The following is an 18,445-nucleotide window of genomic DNA, read 5'->3' as shown; positions in this document are numbered from 1 at the left end:
TTACTATTTCAACAAAAATGGATTCTAGTTCGTTTGATTTATATATAATCAAATCAATTTTTGGTTTATATGCAAATTTTTTATTGATATACAATAGTGCACCTACAACATGAGATTCAGTTGGCATTTGTTCATACCAAAACCCATTAAAAGAGATGTTAGTAAAAGGAGCTCGATTTTTAATAGTCTAGATTCAATTATTCCAATTATGTCAAATTCAATTTTTGTAGATAATAGTAAATTTTTAAAAAGATCAAAGTTTTTTGTGAGAGAAGTAATGTTGAGATGAAGGATCTTAAATGACGATTTGTTACTTGTAATATAATTTAGATTATCAATATATCTTTAGATCTTTAGACATCTGATGTATTGGTACGGTCGGTTTTATGAATACAATTTCGTTATGATCGAAATATATGCATCCTAACATGCCTATTTATTATGGGCAATAACTAATTTTGTTTTTGGCGAATAACTGTCAATGTTACCCTTATATTAGGTAGCATAGACAGTAGTATGTTTTATGCTGCATATGTTAAAGTTACATCATGAGGGGTAAAATTATCATTGGAAATTTGATAAACAAATAAAAAAGAGATAACATTTTAAATATATATTAGCACTAATCTACGTTTTTGTTTTAAAAAAAACAGCAATAAAAAATTGTAAAATTGCGATAAAAATGTAATGTTATATTATTTTTTGAAAGATATTAATTACTCGGTGTAGTTAAGGCAATTTTTAAATATTATACCGCCTGTATGATATTTTGTTGACTTCGACATATTTCCGTTAAAAGATTAGGTCTGCCAATTATGAAAAGACAAAAAAAGTCAAAATGATAAATTTTGCAGTATCATAAAATATAAATATAAAATCATCTTAAAATCACAATCCCTTGTCCAAATTTAAATAAGATTTTAAATAAATACGCTTTTTCGGTGAAACGAGCATAATAGTTTAACAATACGATCAAATATTGTATTTTGAAAACTATATATAGTTAATACACGTCAGAACTGATTAGAACTAGGATCTAAAATGGATAAAGGCACTTTTTCAAAAGATTTTAACTAAGTTCATGTTAACGCCAATGAGCGAAAGTTATCTAGACTCCAAAAAGTTGTTTTTTAGATTCACTATAAGGGGTAGTAAAAATGTTTTGAAAATTATATAAAAAAGAAAAATTTCTTTAAATACTTAGAAAACCTGACGCAAAAAAAAATTATAACATCTGTAGCTCTTGTTTGGACATAATACGTTGAAAAAAATCATGCTAATTCCAAATAAAAGAATTCAAATAATTTGTAAATCGCCTTAACTACACCAAGTAAGTACGCGAATCTTGGCCAATATTAGCCAATCTAAACTATACCGGAGCAATGTAACAATGTAATAAATAATGCTTGCTACTAGGGTACCTCTGCTTTTTAGGTTTCTTTAAGTTCCTCTCTCCTGACCTCTACTGATATAATGCTCATATTGCACCGAAGCCAGGAAGCCAATTCGTTTAGATTTCTTATCATTAAGAATGTAATAATTTTATCTTTTTCAGCACTGTTACTCCTTTTAAGCAATAAATATTTATATTATTGCCTAATATATATATATATATATATATATATATATATATATATATATATATATATATATATATATATATATATATATATATATATATATATACTTATAATTGCATTATAAGTATTTTTCAACCAAAAACTTTTTAAATTGTTATTTGAAAAATAAAAGAGCTTGTGGGATTTATCTTCAAATTTTTTTTTGAGTTTTGTGAGTTATATCAGTTCCTAAAAGTCTTTTTAATAATATATTTGTATCGATTGTGAGCTTTTAAAAATCTTTGTTTAATTGAATATCTGGATAATAAAAACTTTGAACGAAGTCTCGGTTATTCCCAAACTTTTTGAATCTTGGAAGCAAAACAAGAACTGGGTAAAACTTGTCGAAAAAAGCTTTCTTACTTTAATTTTTGTTTTATACTAATAATAAACTGATAAAATTGCAATGTCAACATTTGGAAGAAGTTGTCTTTGTGGACATTTTAACACATAAAGAGATTTGGATTCGATATCTTACTGTTTACCATTTGCTATTTCTTTATTGTTTCCATTTTTTAGAAAAAAGTTAAAATATATATTTTTATTAATATTATTTTCGAAATAAAAAAATAAAAAAAGGTTTTTATATTAGAACCTAGACCTTATTTTGAGAACCAGTCAACTAATATGAATTCTTTTGGTAAGGTGAATGTGCATACATATAATAAACAACTGAAAACTTCCAATCTCTTTGCTGGAATAAAAAGACTGTTTTCAATTGCACAAAGATGTTGTTCAAGAAATGTTTAAAAACACAGCCAAGCCTATCTTTTTTGATAAATCAGTTGAGATTTGAATTGAATTATTATGGCATTGAGGACAATGTCCAATCAAATGAAAGTAACAATTGATTTTAAAATGTCTGTCAATAAGTATAAATCATGAAGGCAATTTATTTGAATCATTAATTTTTACATTACTATTTTTACTGCTATGTGATAACTTTTTTGAAGATGTTGATGTCAAGATTTTTGATTGTATTGATTTTTTGTGATTTCCGATTTAGATATTAAATTGATGATGACTGTTGATGCTGAGGAAAATTGATTTCCTCTGAAGTGTTTTTTTTTTTTAAATCCTGTTACCACCTGCTTTCCTTCTTAAATTTAAATCACATTTATTTTTTCCCATAATAAAAACAAGCACGAGGCAAATAAATGATAACACAAGGCTGATTTTTCAATAAGTAATATATGCAAACATATTAATTATACTTAAAAATCATGGCTTATTTAGGAAAATAAAGATGAAACAAATACTGGCACCAGTGTCAAAAACTAAAAGTAAATGGTGCAACACTCTAAAACACCTGTTTTCCAATATAAACAACCGGTTGCTAAGGCCGCTGCTAATAAAATTATTTAATCTCTCAGTGAAACTTGCTATTTTAGAGCATTTTTAAATTCACTCACTATAATGATCTATTTATGTTTGGAATGAAGAATGTTTGGGCTTCAAGAATATGCAATTTTTGAAAAATCGATTTTTTTGTTTTTTTTAGTATAGGACCACCTTAATCCGATTGTCCGTATAGGTGAATAAAAATTACCCATTTTGTAAAAAAATTAAAATTTGGACTAAATTGGGATAACTTAGCAAGATGCGCAAAATAACCACAACTGTCTTCAATTATCTAAAAACAATACTTTTAAAAGTTGAAGTAAACTGTTTATACAGGGTGGCGCAAAACTAACGATATGGTTTGATTGTGTAATAACTTTTTTATTTAATAGTTAATTATTATTGATGTTTTGTTACACAATATGTTATAAGGAAATATTTTTGGTTTAAGTGTAAAAAAATATCCTGCAAGTAGTAGCCATTTTTGGCTTCGCACATTTGTGCCCTTTCCAATTCATTTTGCTTAACTTTTCGTAAAATTTCCAGTGTTTTGACTTGAATTTCATTGCATCTGTTTTGTTTTAGCTGTGGTATGCTGGCTGGCTTATTTAAAAATACCCTATATTTAAAATAACCCTAAAGAAAACAATCTGGTGCTGTTAAATCTGGTGAACGTGTTGGGTAGTTGAAACCTCTTCTAAGCGAAATAATGGTTTTGCCAAAGAGGTCGTGTATCAGAGCCGTTGTGTCCCTTGTAGTGTGGGCTGTGGCTCCATCTTATTGAAACCACAACTGTTTTTTCACTACCATTACCGTAACTGAGGTGCCATGTGTATTTTCAAAAAAGTATGGACCAATGATCCTTTCAAACGATACACCCAACCAAACAGTACCCATTATGGGTGGGTGTAATTGTTGCTGATAAACAGTCCTTGGATTCTCTGTAGCCCATATCCTTCAATTTTGCTTGTCTACGAAACCATTAAATTTGAAATGGGCTTCATCGCCTATTTTCAAATTATTAATGAAATTGTGATTTTCTTCTGCTTTTTGTTGTAATGAAATGGCATAATCAAGCCGTTGTTGGTCCTCTGAACGGACCTTCGCGATAGCCGCAATTGTGCAAAACGCTATTTTGTTGATGTTTCTGGAATGTCCAAAAGCATCAACAAATAGGCATCCTGGACTGTCTACAAACATCAAAAGTAGACGTTCGGCACAACTCTCTTTCAACAACTTGTTGGATACTTGCTTTCCTGTGGACCGTACGTGATCTTCCGTTATATGGAAGGTGTTTTACTGTGCCATGTTGTCGAAGATTTGTAACCAGGCGTTTTGTTGGTGGTGTGAAAGTCCAGTACGTATATTGAAAAAACAGCGATAAACACAATTTACAATGGTCTAAACAATCGACCGTTTATTTTCAAAATAAAGTTCACCAATTGTTGATCGCTGTTCCATTGTATAGTGTTCCATCTGAATTCCCTAAGTTTTCTTCACAAAATTCTGAAAAAAAAATTAAAAAAAAATTAATGAATTTGAAAAGCTATTAAACATTCAAATCATAACGATAGCTTTGCGCCATATAAGTTAACACATATTTTAAATGTTTTCATTCTTTTTTTTTTGGTTAGGAAAAATAACATTCATGTTATTTCCAGATGTCAAGTTGTTACTAAGCCAGAAAATGTAAAGACTATACAAATAATGACCTGTCCAAACGTCTTAAAGAGGTAAAATGTAAAAAGCTTACACAAAAACAAGCCGCTGCTAAATATGGCAATATTTGATAAACGAATTGTTACAAATTGAAAGGAAAACACAACTTAAAACCTGGTAAACCATACTTTTTTTCCAAATTTGAGGAGGCTGTTTTTGTGAAGTGTACTATTCACCTGAGTGACTTTGGATCTAGTAATGGATAAAAGAATCTAAGGTCTTTCCTGAGCCTGATTTAAGGTAATTCATTTTTACAAAGACAGAGTATAAATACCCAGAAAATCAGGTTTTTGAAAATGTGATATTTATCCCGTAAATTTCAATCAAATACTCACACAATTTAGATAGAGAGAATTGTCAATCAACTTGTCACACAATTAGAGAGAGAGAATCGTCAATCAACTTCTTGCACAATTTAGAGAGAGAGAGAATTGTACGATAAAGAAATTTTAGAAGACAGCTTTAGGATTTTTATACAAAAAAAATAAATCTTGCAGTCTGCAGAAACTAAAAACGAAATAAAAAGTATTCTGTTCCTGCAGGAAAAAGTGTTGGCACAGAAGATTTAGAAAAATTTGATAAGAATTTTGAAAAAAAAACAGAACAAAAACATGGATAGCATAAAGCCAAAAGTTCAATCGGAAGGAGATCCGAACGAGTGCCATGATCATAGTTTTAGCTTAAAATCATTGAGAAGCATTGAAAGTAAACTTGTCAACGAAAAGAATAAAAATGAGAAATCAAGCTCAGGAAATTTGAGACATGTAAACTTTTTCCAAGACAAATTACAAATGTCAAGGTAAACAGTGCTTATGTGAAGCCAATGGTTAAAATATGCTCGTCTGACACAAAAGGAGATTTTTGAATGGAACAATATTTGTTTTACATTAAAAAGTCTCAAGAAATAGCCTAAACTAGATTACTTTACAAAGTAGCTCAATTAGACTTTCATAAGGCCTCTTGAAGTTTGTTTAGTTAGCTTTTATTTTTTATTTAAAATATATATAATTGCCAACATTAAAAGAAACTTTGTGTTTTTTAGTTTTAAATACGGCTGTGTTTCTTTTATCATGTTAAATTCTTTATAAAACAAAATAATAGTAAACCTGATTTTATTTTTTTGTTTATTTTTAATCATCTTCAAGTTAGAATTTCCTCTAAACAGTATAATAAAGAGAGTTTTAATATCAAAATTCATATTAATGGTTTTTAATTTTATAAGGCTGTGCAAAATTAACCAAAACACCCTTTAATTTAGGACATAATTAAGACGCCCAAGAAAAATACTTCTTAAATGGTTAAAATAATAATAAAATAATACAATATTTATAGTCTAACTAATAATAAAAGTTTTTAGTAAGACTACAAATATTGGAGAAGTTTAAAGCCAGTTTTTAGAAACACAAAGCAAAAAACTTCAAATTTTTGCGCAAAGTTACCCAAAGTTACGGTATGGCTTAAGTTTAAGTTTGCTCTATGCATAAGCTCAAGCGTAATTTCAGATTTTAAGCAAGGCTTTAAATATTGTAGTTCGCTTCTTGCACTCCTTCTTCGAATTATCGATATATTTTAAAGAAATTTAGCTTGTGTTACCCATTTATCACGGCTCAAATCAGATTTTAATACTCTTTAAAAAGAGTTTTGTTCCAAAGTTTTACAGAGCAATTTCTCCTTGATATTTTCATAGAGACGTGGAAAATGCTAAATATATTTGGAAGAAAACGCTTTTAAAAAAAGTAGCATTAGCAAAAGTAAGCAGCAATAAAAAAAAACTTCAATAGTAAACGTTTTTCTAATATAGTTGAAAGTAATTTAAATAAACTTTTCTCTTTAAGAACCATTTAACCTCTTGTGAATATGAAGAGGTAAAATGCCTCAATGAACAATGCTCTACTACAATTTGGCGTAAAGAACTAAGTGACCACATGGAAAAGCATTGCATTTATCGTTTGGTTACCTGTCGATATTGCAAACAAAAGATTATTTTTTGTAACAATCAAGTAAAACCATTATTTTATATTTTTTTATTCTGTTTTTAGTTTGTTATTTATTATGACATAGAATTACCTTTACTTACTTAAATTAAATGAGCGGGCATAGACGTCTATACCAAGTCTTAAGGATGAAACAAGTCCGTAGGACGCCCTTAAGACGTTCTGCGGACGTTCAGTGTCTGCTAGGAAAAAATTTTTGTGTTTGTGACAACAATATTATAATATTTTTCTATAAATTCAATAAGGTAGGGTCATTCTTTTTGCTAACATCTTTTGACATTGAAGACATAAATATCATTTTTTCTTAACTACTTTCATTAAAAAAAGTAATTAAGAAAATCTCGAAACAGTCTTCCTTTTCGAATAAAATCAATTGAGTTAATTACTAATTTAAAACAGTTTTTTTTTTGCTATTTTTCAGAAAGATATTATTTCTAAAAACCTCAGATGTAAATCTTGTAATTTATTTTTATTATTACCTCTCTCTTATTATACCTATTTTCGTAATTAATAATTTTATAGTAAAATTTATTATCACTTTTTTATTATTACTTACACTATTTATTGTTATTTTTCAATACTATAATTGTTATTATTCTTAGTTCTATTATTATTGTCATCTTTATTGCAAAGTATTTACTTTAAATTAGGACTTGTACTACTTGTAAGTGTCGTTGAAGTTTTACAAATTATTGTTTCAGAATATATATAATTGAATTTAAATTGAATTGATGTATAATATATAAACTTTAAGGATACATCTAGAGGGGTTTTAAAACCTTTTAATATTTTCAAAGCCAAGCTTTTGTAATTTTGTTGTAACCCTCCAGTTAACGCCAAGCGAGTTGTCAATTTTAGATTATCACCACTTCAAAACTCCAAAATGCAAAACCCACAAAACTCTAATGAAATGCGAATTCTATTTATAAACAATAATTTTTTTGTGTTTCTATATATGAATGCAAAAATAAAGTTATTCAATTAACAAAAATGCATAAATTAGCATAAGTATTTAGGCCTTGCTAAGAAGCGTTACACTAATTGAATTTTACGTACGTATTCAAGATTTCACGCACGCGTTTCGCAATTTATGTTACGCTAAAACTTTTTTCGATTAGTTTTATTTAAACAGTCTTTTAGATCAGTTTATGCGGAAATGAAACTATTATTTATATTAACCAGTAATTAATTGTTGTAAAAAACATTAACCAGTAATTAACATTAACAAACATTAAAACATTAAAATATTAAAAATAACATTAAAAATATTAACCAGTAATTTAGTGTTGTAAAAAACATTTGGAAATATTTTATTTTTTTTATTAGATAAAAAAACAGATAAATAAATAAACTTATTTCTATTTTTTGTATTTTGACAAAAAATTATTTTTATTTATTTCATTAAATTTAAATTAAATTTATTATTAAATATTAATTTATTTTATTAAATTTAGTTAAAATTCTTTTACAAATTTAAAGGTACTAAAAAGTACTTTTTTAATAAAAAATTGGAATCAAGCCAAACACTAATTTTTCTGGTGAGATTTATACTTTAAAGAAAATCTGAAATGAAATTTTTTTCTAAATTTTATTTTTACATTCATAATGGCGGAAAAAGTGGCTAAAAAATGCCTTAAATTGAATAAACTTGTGACTTAAATTGAATAAACTTTGTGAATCTTTCCTTAAATAAATTTTCTCTCGTTCAAACTTTGTATATTGATGCATTATAATTAGGGATTGCAATCCCACACACTTTTCAATCCCGTGTGATCCGCGCGAAAATTTTTAATTTCTGTGCGGATCCCAAGCGGGATTGGTAGATTTCTAATGCACATTGTAAAAGGCAAAACGACAATTGTATTTTTCTTTCAAGTATTTCAAAAAAAAAAAATACTCAACTTATTAAATTGATAAGATGACGTAAATAAAACCAAACACAATTCATTTGTAAATCAATATAATTCTTAACATTTAATGAACAAAAAGATAAGCCAAAATACGTCGAACATCTTTTAGCTTTACGTGGAACGTCTATTAGCTTTATTTGATTTTTAAAATATCAAATATAAAAAAATCGTTGTAAGAAATGCGCTCTTATGAAACAGACCCTACTTAAAGTATCATCACTTAATTTACTCCTCAAACGACTGCATATATAACCAGCAGCTGAAAAAGCTTGCTCGGCCTCTACGATTGTTGATAGTATGGTCATCAAGTAACTATGCGCTATATCTAGAAACTTGCCTCTTACTCCGTTACTTTCATGGGCAGACATTTCCTTCAATAATTTATCAAAGTCTAAAAAATCTAAATTTGGTATCTCCTTTACATTTTCTGTCCCGCTCTTGTCTTTTTGTATTTGATTTTTCAATTCTTTTTTCAGCGATAGAAATGTAGGAGTAAGTATTTGGGAATTGTTAATAGAATCTACAGCTTCTTTTTCTTCGAATTCATTTTGTTCGTCTTGATTTCTTTCAATTGTATAAACTCATCAATATTTTTTTTATTTCTTGACGCATAACAGTTCTTATTGGCATTGAAAAAGTGTTTCAATATTTTAATTATTTCTTGTTTATATTTTTTAGGGTTTTGAAAGTAAACTAGTAGTCCATTTAGATTCTTATTACGACGTTGTGTAAACCTCTCACGAAGTGTCGCGGCTAAAACAATGCTCAAAAGTGATGATTGCTTTTGTAATTTATCTAACATTATTTGAAAAGTTTTTTCCGCAGTGACAAGGTTCGATTCTCTCCTGCATAATAGTTCGAGACCAAGTTTTAATGGTGCCAGGCAAATAATTAAGTCATTGATTTAAGACCAATCTTCTTGAGTAAAACTAATTTCTGACCCAACGTCAATTAAGGTTTTTTCAATACACACTTTTAGTCTATGAAGTCTTTCTAACATATCGAACATACTGTTCCACCTAGTTTTACAATCTAGAATCAACTTAAGCTTTTTCCCGTGTTCTTGTTGGATATACTTCTGTAAATATGGATCACTTTTGACAGGAGAGTTTTTAAATATTTTTACAATCTTTCTCACTTTTTTCATGAGATCTTTGTAATTGCTAACCAATTTAGCAGATGGTCGGTTCAAAATTATTGTCTAACTATATTCTTTATTTATAACTTCATCATCAGTGTTACCATATTCATCTTCTTCTTCACAATTCATATGTAGTAAACGATTCTTTGACTTCTCTGTTGTTTTTCTTGTATAAGATATCAACAACTGCAAGTTGTATTCTATGAGCATATCATAGTTGTTGATAGCAAGATGTCATTTTACCGACTTTCACCATCACACTTGCTCCATCAGTGGTCATGGCGATAATGTCTTTTCTGAGGTCAATATCGAAGCTATTTAGCTTTCCTGCAACCAACTTGACGCAATATTCTGCATTACACGATCCATGGATTCGATTCAATCCAAGATTAAAGTGTTTCGCCTTATGTACATTTAAGTTTAAGTATCTCTGACTATTTTGTGATGTCCATTCGTCAAACGTTATTGAAAACTTTTGATTTTGCTTTTTTAGTGGTATGATTTTTTGCATTATATCGGCTTTTACAGAACCTGAGAATTTAGCTACCATCGATCTTATAGTATTAGGTGAAGTAGGGAGCCGGAAACCACTCTTTGAAAAAAAATGCCGCAAATCTGGAGATGTGCAAAAACTATTAAAAGCCATCTTTAGCAACCATGCGCGATACCATTTTTTCCATAGAAATTTCTTTTTCGAAAAACGTGCCAATTGTTCCGACCTTTTTCGATCGAATTACTTCTTCGTCTTCGCAGTCGATGTATATTTTAGGCTCTAGTTCAACTGATTCATGCTGTTTTAAAGTTGAAGCTCCGTCTTGTTGTAAAACTTTTGATTTTAAATCCGTGCCACGTTTAGTTTTTAAATGGATTAATAACCCTTTAGTTGATCTTTGACTAATTTTTAAATTAGCCGAACATAACATGCACTTTGCATTTTCTTTTTTATCACTTTTTTTAAAATAATTCCATATAGTTTTAATTTGCGACATGCTTAGTTGGTACTTTTGTTTTAAAATCTTGATGTAAATAATTTTTAAAGTCTTTTTAAAAAGTAGTTTTTAAAAGTATATTTTTTATTATTATGCACGCACGTTTTCAATTTCACGTTTATATATATATATATATATATATATATATATATATATATATATATATATATATATATATATATATATATATATATATATATATATATATATATATACATATATATATATTTATATTAGAAGTAAAAATAAAAATGTTGACAAACTCAGACAGTTTCTGATAAATTGGTATTACTTATTTAATAAATAACACACCGTTTCTCAAACAGTTAATAAAACATTTCAAGTAATCCTGTCTCAGTATCGTCGTATCTGCATATAGTATAGAAGTTTCTCAGTTTACACTTCATCATGCATTGTATGACTAGTAAATTTTTAAATGCATTTGTTTCGCAAATACTTTAAACACTTTTAATTTGATATCTTTTTTGTTTAATCCTACTATTATGTTGGGGTCCAAACGGACCCCACGAGTAGTTTGTTTTTGCATTATATATTTATGTAGCTAGTATTTTTTTTCAAAATTTTATGTATCTGTTAAATATCACAAAGTGTACAAAGACCAAAAAAATAATTTTTGAAAATTGCTTCCTTTTTTTAGTTATTTTCAAAATATACATCAATGATGTTGGGGTCCATATGGACCCCAACATAGTTTTCTTATAAACTTAATTGTTTTTCATAACTTATGCTTTTAAAAACTGTTTTTATTTTTTTTATTTGTGACTCAACCTTTTTCTTTGATATTTTTGGATAAATTAGATAAATTTAGATTTCATAAAAAATATTAAAAATTATGGCTGAAAATAAAAAAAGAGTTTGTATTAGATACACTGCTGAACAGGCTCAGGAACTATTGTTTGCATCGCTTGATAGAGATCCATCAAGCGAAGAAGAGCTAACTTCTGATGATGATGATGATGAGGAAGAAGCTGAGCTGTCTGTTGTTGAAGTAACAACAGATAGCTCAAAATATACTGAGTCATCAGATGATGCTGATTTTCAAGTAGATACTCCTGCAATTTCAAAAGCAGAGAATAGGTTAACACCAGTAGGAGCTAGAAGATGTAGAACTCGTGGTGGAGTTAGAGGCACTAGCAGCATTTATGGCTTAAATAGTCAAAGGAGAATAAGTTATGCAAATCAGGTGTTAAATAGAGGAAATATACATAATGATAGAGCTGAGGAAATAAGTCCAGGTAAAACTAATGGAATAGTTGAAGCTGAAGTGGAAGTTAGCAGTACAACAAATGTTTATAAGTGCCCAAAAAGTAATAAAATATGGAAAAAACAAAGACTAAACAATTCTAAAAAATTTGCAGCACAAAATGTCATGAAATTAAAACCAGGATTAACATCATATGCTATACGTATGACAAATTTAATAAATGATGCTTTTCAACTTTTTTTTACCCCAAAGATCTTCAAGATAGTTCTAACTAATTCAAACAAAGAAGGTGAAATTGTTTTTAAAGAAAAGTGGGCACCAATATCTGAGGATGAACTAAATGGGTTTCTTGGACTTTTATTTTTAGCAGGTGTTTACCGATCAGCAGGTGAAGCTACAGAGGAGCTATGGAACATTAGTGATGGCCGGCAGATTTTTCGTTCGTTTTGAGCGTTTTCATACCATTTCAAGAGTTTTGAGATTTGACGACAAAGCAACTCGATTATTAAAACGCAACAATGACAAATTTGCACCTATTCGTGAGGTCTTTGACGTTTGGGTACAAACACTTTCAAATAGTTTTAGACCATATGAAAATGTTACTGTTAATGAACAGCTGGTTCCATTTCGTGGACGTTGTTCCTTTAGACAATATATAAAATCCAAACCAGCTAAATATGGCTTAAAGCTATGGTTATTGTGTGATTCTAGTACCAGCTATGTCTTGAATGCACAAATTTATACCGGTCGTATTCATGGGGAGGGACCAGAAAGAAATCAAGGGCAACGAGTAGTACATGATTTAGTTGAAGTCATAAAAGGATCTGGAAGAAATGTTACAATGGACAACTTTCACATCAGTAACACTAGCAAAAGAACTTTTGGAGAAAAAATTAAGTCTAATTGGAACGATGCGCAAAAATAAAAAATAAATTCCTACATAATTTTTACCTGCTCAAACACGAGAAGTCTACTCTTCATTGTTTGGTCACCAAGAACAATTAACTTTAGTCTCATATGTCCTAAAGAAAGGAAAGTCAGTCATTCTGCTGAGTAGCAATCATCGTGATGCAGAGTTATCGAATCGCCCTGACAAAAAACCACAGATAATTCGGGACTATAATTTAACAAAGGGTGGAGTAGATACTCTTGATCAAATGGTGTCTGCAAATATTTCATCACAAAATGTTGAATTAAGTTCTTCTATGTCATTCAACGATCCACAAAATAACGCAAAAAGGAGCTATGATGAAAATAAAGCAAAATATAATAGTAATATTAGTGTGAAAATAAAACGAGGTAGATGCAAGCTCTGTGTTAGATCACTTGATAAAAAAGTTCAAAGTACTTGTGATAAATGTAACAATTTTGTATGCTGCAAAGTTCTTTGTGACACACCGTGCAAAGTAAACCATACATGCATTTATTTATATATATATATATATATATATATATATATATATATATATATATATATATATATATATATATATATATATATATATATATATATATATATACATTGTTTAGATTTTTTTTTTTAATAGCAAAGTTATGTATTATTTTTGGTAAAACAGAATAAAAAATATATATATATATATATATATATATATATATATATATATATATATTTGTTTAGATTTTTTTTTTAATAACAAAGTAATGTATTATTCTTGGTAAAACCGAATAAAACTCTGAGTAATCTTTTTAAACAACGAATTATTTTATTAAAAACATAATTATTTACTTGGGGTCCGTATGGGCCCCAACGTAACAAGTGCAAGTCAACTAGCGACGGCATAGTAGGGTTAAAAGAATTGACTTTTTTTGTTTAAAAGCATCAATTTCAAAATCCCGCAAATCCCGCAGTAGCTTTTGCAAGATCTCGCATGCGCAAAATTATTGCGGGAATGCATGCCCTAATTATGTATGATTTCGGTTGACCGATGGAATTTTAATTTAAGGACTTATTTTAAATTTAATAACATATTATTGAAAATATGCTTAAAACACTTAGTTATTTGACTTATCGTGGGCACTAGTTTCTTTACTAAAATAAATTGAACAGGATTTTTAAAATTTTGTTGCAGGAATTTTGTTAACCGAATCTCATATACTGAGTATATCCTGAAAATTTCAGTCAAAAATCATTACTTAATGTAAAGATATTTTGTTCCCAAGTTATCCTAGAATTACGAAAATCAATAGTTGTAAAAAACACATTTAAAGTTTTTTTTCAGTAAAATCTTGTTAAAGGTCCACCAAAAACATATGTCAGATTAGTTTTATTAGGCTTTTATTTATCACTGAACCTTTTGGTTACTGACCTCAACTTTTTTCAGTGTTTGATACACTTTTGTATTGACTTTCGCTTTATTTGCTTCAAACAAAATTTGTCAAATTGAATAGATGTTATGACTGTCCCAGCAAGCACAATCATCGTTGAAATAAGGTTAAAAAACCGTTGAAATTTATGGTTGTATTTTGGTTAAAACGAAAACGCAAATCAACGTTGAAACTAAACGTTAGATCAACGTTAAAAACAAACCAAAAATCAACGTTATATTAACGTTGATTTAGCGTTGAATCAACCAATTTTTATACGAGTTTATAAACCTTAAAAATACAGATTTTTGCGCCGTGACTCTTTTATTCCGAAAAAACATTTTTTTTGTAAAATATTGTGTTGTTGTGAGTAAGAAAAGAAACAATAATTCTTCATGAACTTATAATAGCTGTCATAGTACAGTATCTTACGCTATTGTACTGCACATCTTGTTCTCAATTGGTACAGCTTTCACTTATTATTATTAGTATTATTAGTTAACTTTATATTGTAATACTAACTGTTGTTATAGTATTACAAATAATCTGCCCTGTACCATTTTTTTTAACGCAGGTAACTAAGTTATAGAAATTGAAAAGCAATTATTAAAAGCAAATAAAACCAAAAAAATAATTTATACATTTTTAGAATCAAAAACTTATATAAAATTAAAATTATTTTCAAAACGATCTTGATAAAATCATGATATCGTTATCTACATCATCAATATCAAATTCATATAACATCGTTATCTTCATTGTCACTTCAATATCAAATTCATGATATCGTTATCATCATCATCAATATTAAGTTCATATGTATTTTTATCGCTTTCTATCATCAGACTCATTTTGATTTGATGCACGTTTTCCTCGATCCAATCAATATGGTGCAAACGTCAAACAGTCTAAATTATATCTTTGTACATTTTGTCTTTTTATTTAAGATTATCGGGAAACTGCATCTAAATAAAAATATCTTTAAAGTAAGGTACATTTGTACATTTTACACGTATATTATACTTCACATTGTTCACAAGAGAACGCGAATATTAGGTGATCAATAGTGGGAAAAAAACAACTCATAACTGATCCGTGCCTAATGTACTTCATTCATTCATACTTAATTTACATACATTATACATCAATTTCATACATCAACGCGTATACACTCGCATAACACAAATGGAGGCAAATTGGAGGCAGTCATACATCATTTAAGTCAACCATTCGTTGAGTCGAACCGTTTTCCTATCTGAAGGGTCAAGATATCTGTAATTAACTGTATTTATATATACATATAGCTATATATATGTATATATATATATATATATATATATATATATATATATATATATATATATATATATATATATATATATATATATATGTATATACAAATCTATATATATAAATATATATATATATATATATATATATATATATATATATATATATATATATATATATATATATATATTTATATATCTATATATATATATATATATATACAAATCTATATATATATATATATATATATATATATATATATATATATATATATATATATATATATATATATATATATATATATATATATGTATATACATATATATATATATACGTATATATCCTCTTCGTGCATGGACACATGGAATGTGTTTTAAAATTTTATTTTTATAATAAAAATAATATACTATACTAAACATATACTTTATGGTGTATGTAAAGTTTTATTAAAATATTAAATTTATTAAAATATAAAATAGGACTGGTGTGCATAAATGTAGACATCATGTTTCAATTATTATTTTGCTAAAGTTTCATAGTGAAAAATGAACAAAACCTGTGTGAAAAATGAAAGTTTTTTAAAAAATGTAAGTTTTTAAATCTAAAAAACCATACCCCTAAATTTGCGGCAAATATATAAAAATAATAAGCCTCAAAAAGTTTGAGCGCTATTGGATCACTTTTGACCCCCTCAAGCCAATAATTTAGGGAAAAAATGACTGAAAACTGGTCATTTTCTGGCATCTTGAGGGAGCAGTGTTTTTTTTTTTCGAATTTTTTTTTTTTACTATATGTATATAGACTTATATTTTGCTTTAAAAATATATGATTTTTTTGTTACACCTCAAAAACCTTTGCTTGATAGAACGTCAGTTACCTATATTGAAAAGCTGCCATTTATTTATACTGAAAAATCAAAATGAGTAAGGGTAAATAAAAAGATAAATGTATATTTTAAATTTTATAACAAAAAAAAAGCAATTGACAATCAAAATAAGTTTTCAAGTTTATCTCTTTATCTTTTTCTGTATCACACCAAGGCCATCATTAAATTTACTTTTTGAAATTGTACTGGATTTTTGTTTTGGTGATCTAAATACAGATCGAACTTTGTCTACTGTGAGCAACCTGTTCTGTTTATCAGTTTCATCGGAATATCTATACATATACTGTCCCATCATACCTATCGCCCGTTCTGAATGGTCATTCACAAAAATCAAAGTTTCAGCATTTTGTTTGAAAATTTTTGAAGCATGACTGAGTATGACAATAGTTTGGTGGAAGTGATAGCCAGTCTTTAACTCGTTGCTAATCAAACCCAATCAATATCTATGAATATACTATCCTATCAAACCTATAAACCGTTCTGAATTGTCATTTACAAAAATCAAAGTTTCAGCATTTTTTGAAAACTTTTGAAGCATGATTGAGTATGACAATAGTTTGGTGGAAGTGATAGCCAGTCTTTAACTCGTTGCTTATCAAGCCCAATTAATATCTATGAATATACTATCCTATCATACCTATAGACCGTTCTGAATGGTCATTTACAAAAATCAAAGTTTCAGCATTTTTTTGAAAACTTTTGAAGCATGACTGAGTATGTCAATAGTTTGGTGGAAGTGAGAGCCAGTCTTTAACTCGTTGCCTTTTAAGTCCAATCATGTCAAAAATCAGGTAAAAAAAATTGTTAACTGAGACAGAAAAAGATAGTGGTTTTTTACCAATATTTGTATCCATTTTATAAATTTCTTTGATATCAACTTTTACTTTGTTCTCAGCTCATAGCAGTCAGAGCTAGACATATGACAGACAAATGACAGAACTGCTGCAATTTTTGCCTTCTCCTCTAACGCATTATCTAGCAAAGCTAGAGATATCATGGTTGAATCCAAATACCAACAATGCTTATACTGAGACTCTGATACAGCAGCAACAGCTATTGGGTTTGTACAAACATTCTTGTACAGATGTATTTTATGTATGGCCTTATGATCAAGTAACAAAGCTTTAACGACATCCTCAGATTGTAGATACCATTTTGCATAAAAGCAAACAATAAATTCTAATATAAGCTTAATTTCAGTTTCCAGCTTATCATTTTCTTGAACAAACGCAAGTTGATTGAATAGAAGTTGAAGCTTTAGATAACAAATTGCTTTTCCTAAAAATCTTGATGGATGAATAACACCAGTTTTTCTTACTTTATATATAAAAGGGGATAAACAAGTGACAAATAATTCTGCAAGCTCACTTTTATCATCTCTTATAATACCTGGTTTACCAACATAAGTTCTGCAAAAGGTCAATGACTTATTAGCTGCCTTTTTTAAAAGAGAGCTTTTAACTTTATTCCAATCAAATCGTAACAGTTAAACTGGATTATAATAAAAATTAGGTTCTTCAAAAATATCTTTTAACTTTTTGAAAAGAGGATTATCAGGTCCATTATTTTTGTCATTGGTCACTAATTTCCAAAAATGAAACATTCATAATTCAGTCACATGATGCCTACAGGCTATTTGGAGAAGATACTTATCTAGTTCTTTAGATATTTTGGAAACTGATCCTTTATTTGTCCCAGTCTTGGATGACGTTGTATCAAAGCATATCCTCCTCCGTTTTTGACGTAAGTTGATACTCCTTAATTAAATTTGTTGCACCTAAGAACTGATCTTCACCAGTGTATGATGCTAGCGGTTGTACTCCAAGTAGGTAAGTCTCTCCATTAATGTTAACTAAAACAGCCGTTCTATCCCTCCTTAATACTTTTCCTTTGTTTAGCTCTATCAAGGTCTTGCCATCAAAATGAATTATACATCGATATGGAGATGCATTATTAGCTATCTCATTATCTTCTTTTGTAGTGATGGACATTTTTTCATTTTCTTT

At 28.4% G+C, this 18,445-nt stretch overlaps 1 protein-coding gene across 2 annotated transcripts in view; it reads left to right on the top strand.

Annotated features, from left to right (window-relative positions):
* Positions 1-18,445, top strand: part of LOC136083673 (TNF receptor-associated factor 5-like) — a 156,691-nt gene that overhangs the window by 16,156 nt on the left and 122,090 nt on the right. Inside the window, exon 4 of one of the 2 annotated variants that reach the window (XM_065803232.1) lies at positions 6,515-6,679. The exons of the other annotated variant lie outside the window; for it this stretch is intronic. Coding sequence (XP_065659304.1) covers positions 6,515-6,679 — 165 coding nt within the window. The remainder of the gene's footprint in view (positions 1-6,514; positions 6,680-18,445) is intronic. 2 annotated transcript variants of the gene reach the window in all.

The sequence above is a fragment of the Hydra vulgaris genome, chromosome 08, assembly GCF_038396675.1.
Source record: "Hydra vulgaris chromosome 08, alternate assembly HydraT2T_AEP".
In the NCBI taxonomy this organism is placed as follows: Eukaryota; Metazoa; Cnidaria; class Hydrozoa; order Anthoathecata; family Hydridae; genus Hydra; species Hydra vulgaris.
Note: the sequence above shows the minus strand (reverse complement) of the source record. Positions and strands in the feature narration are given on the sequence as shown.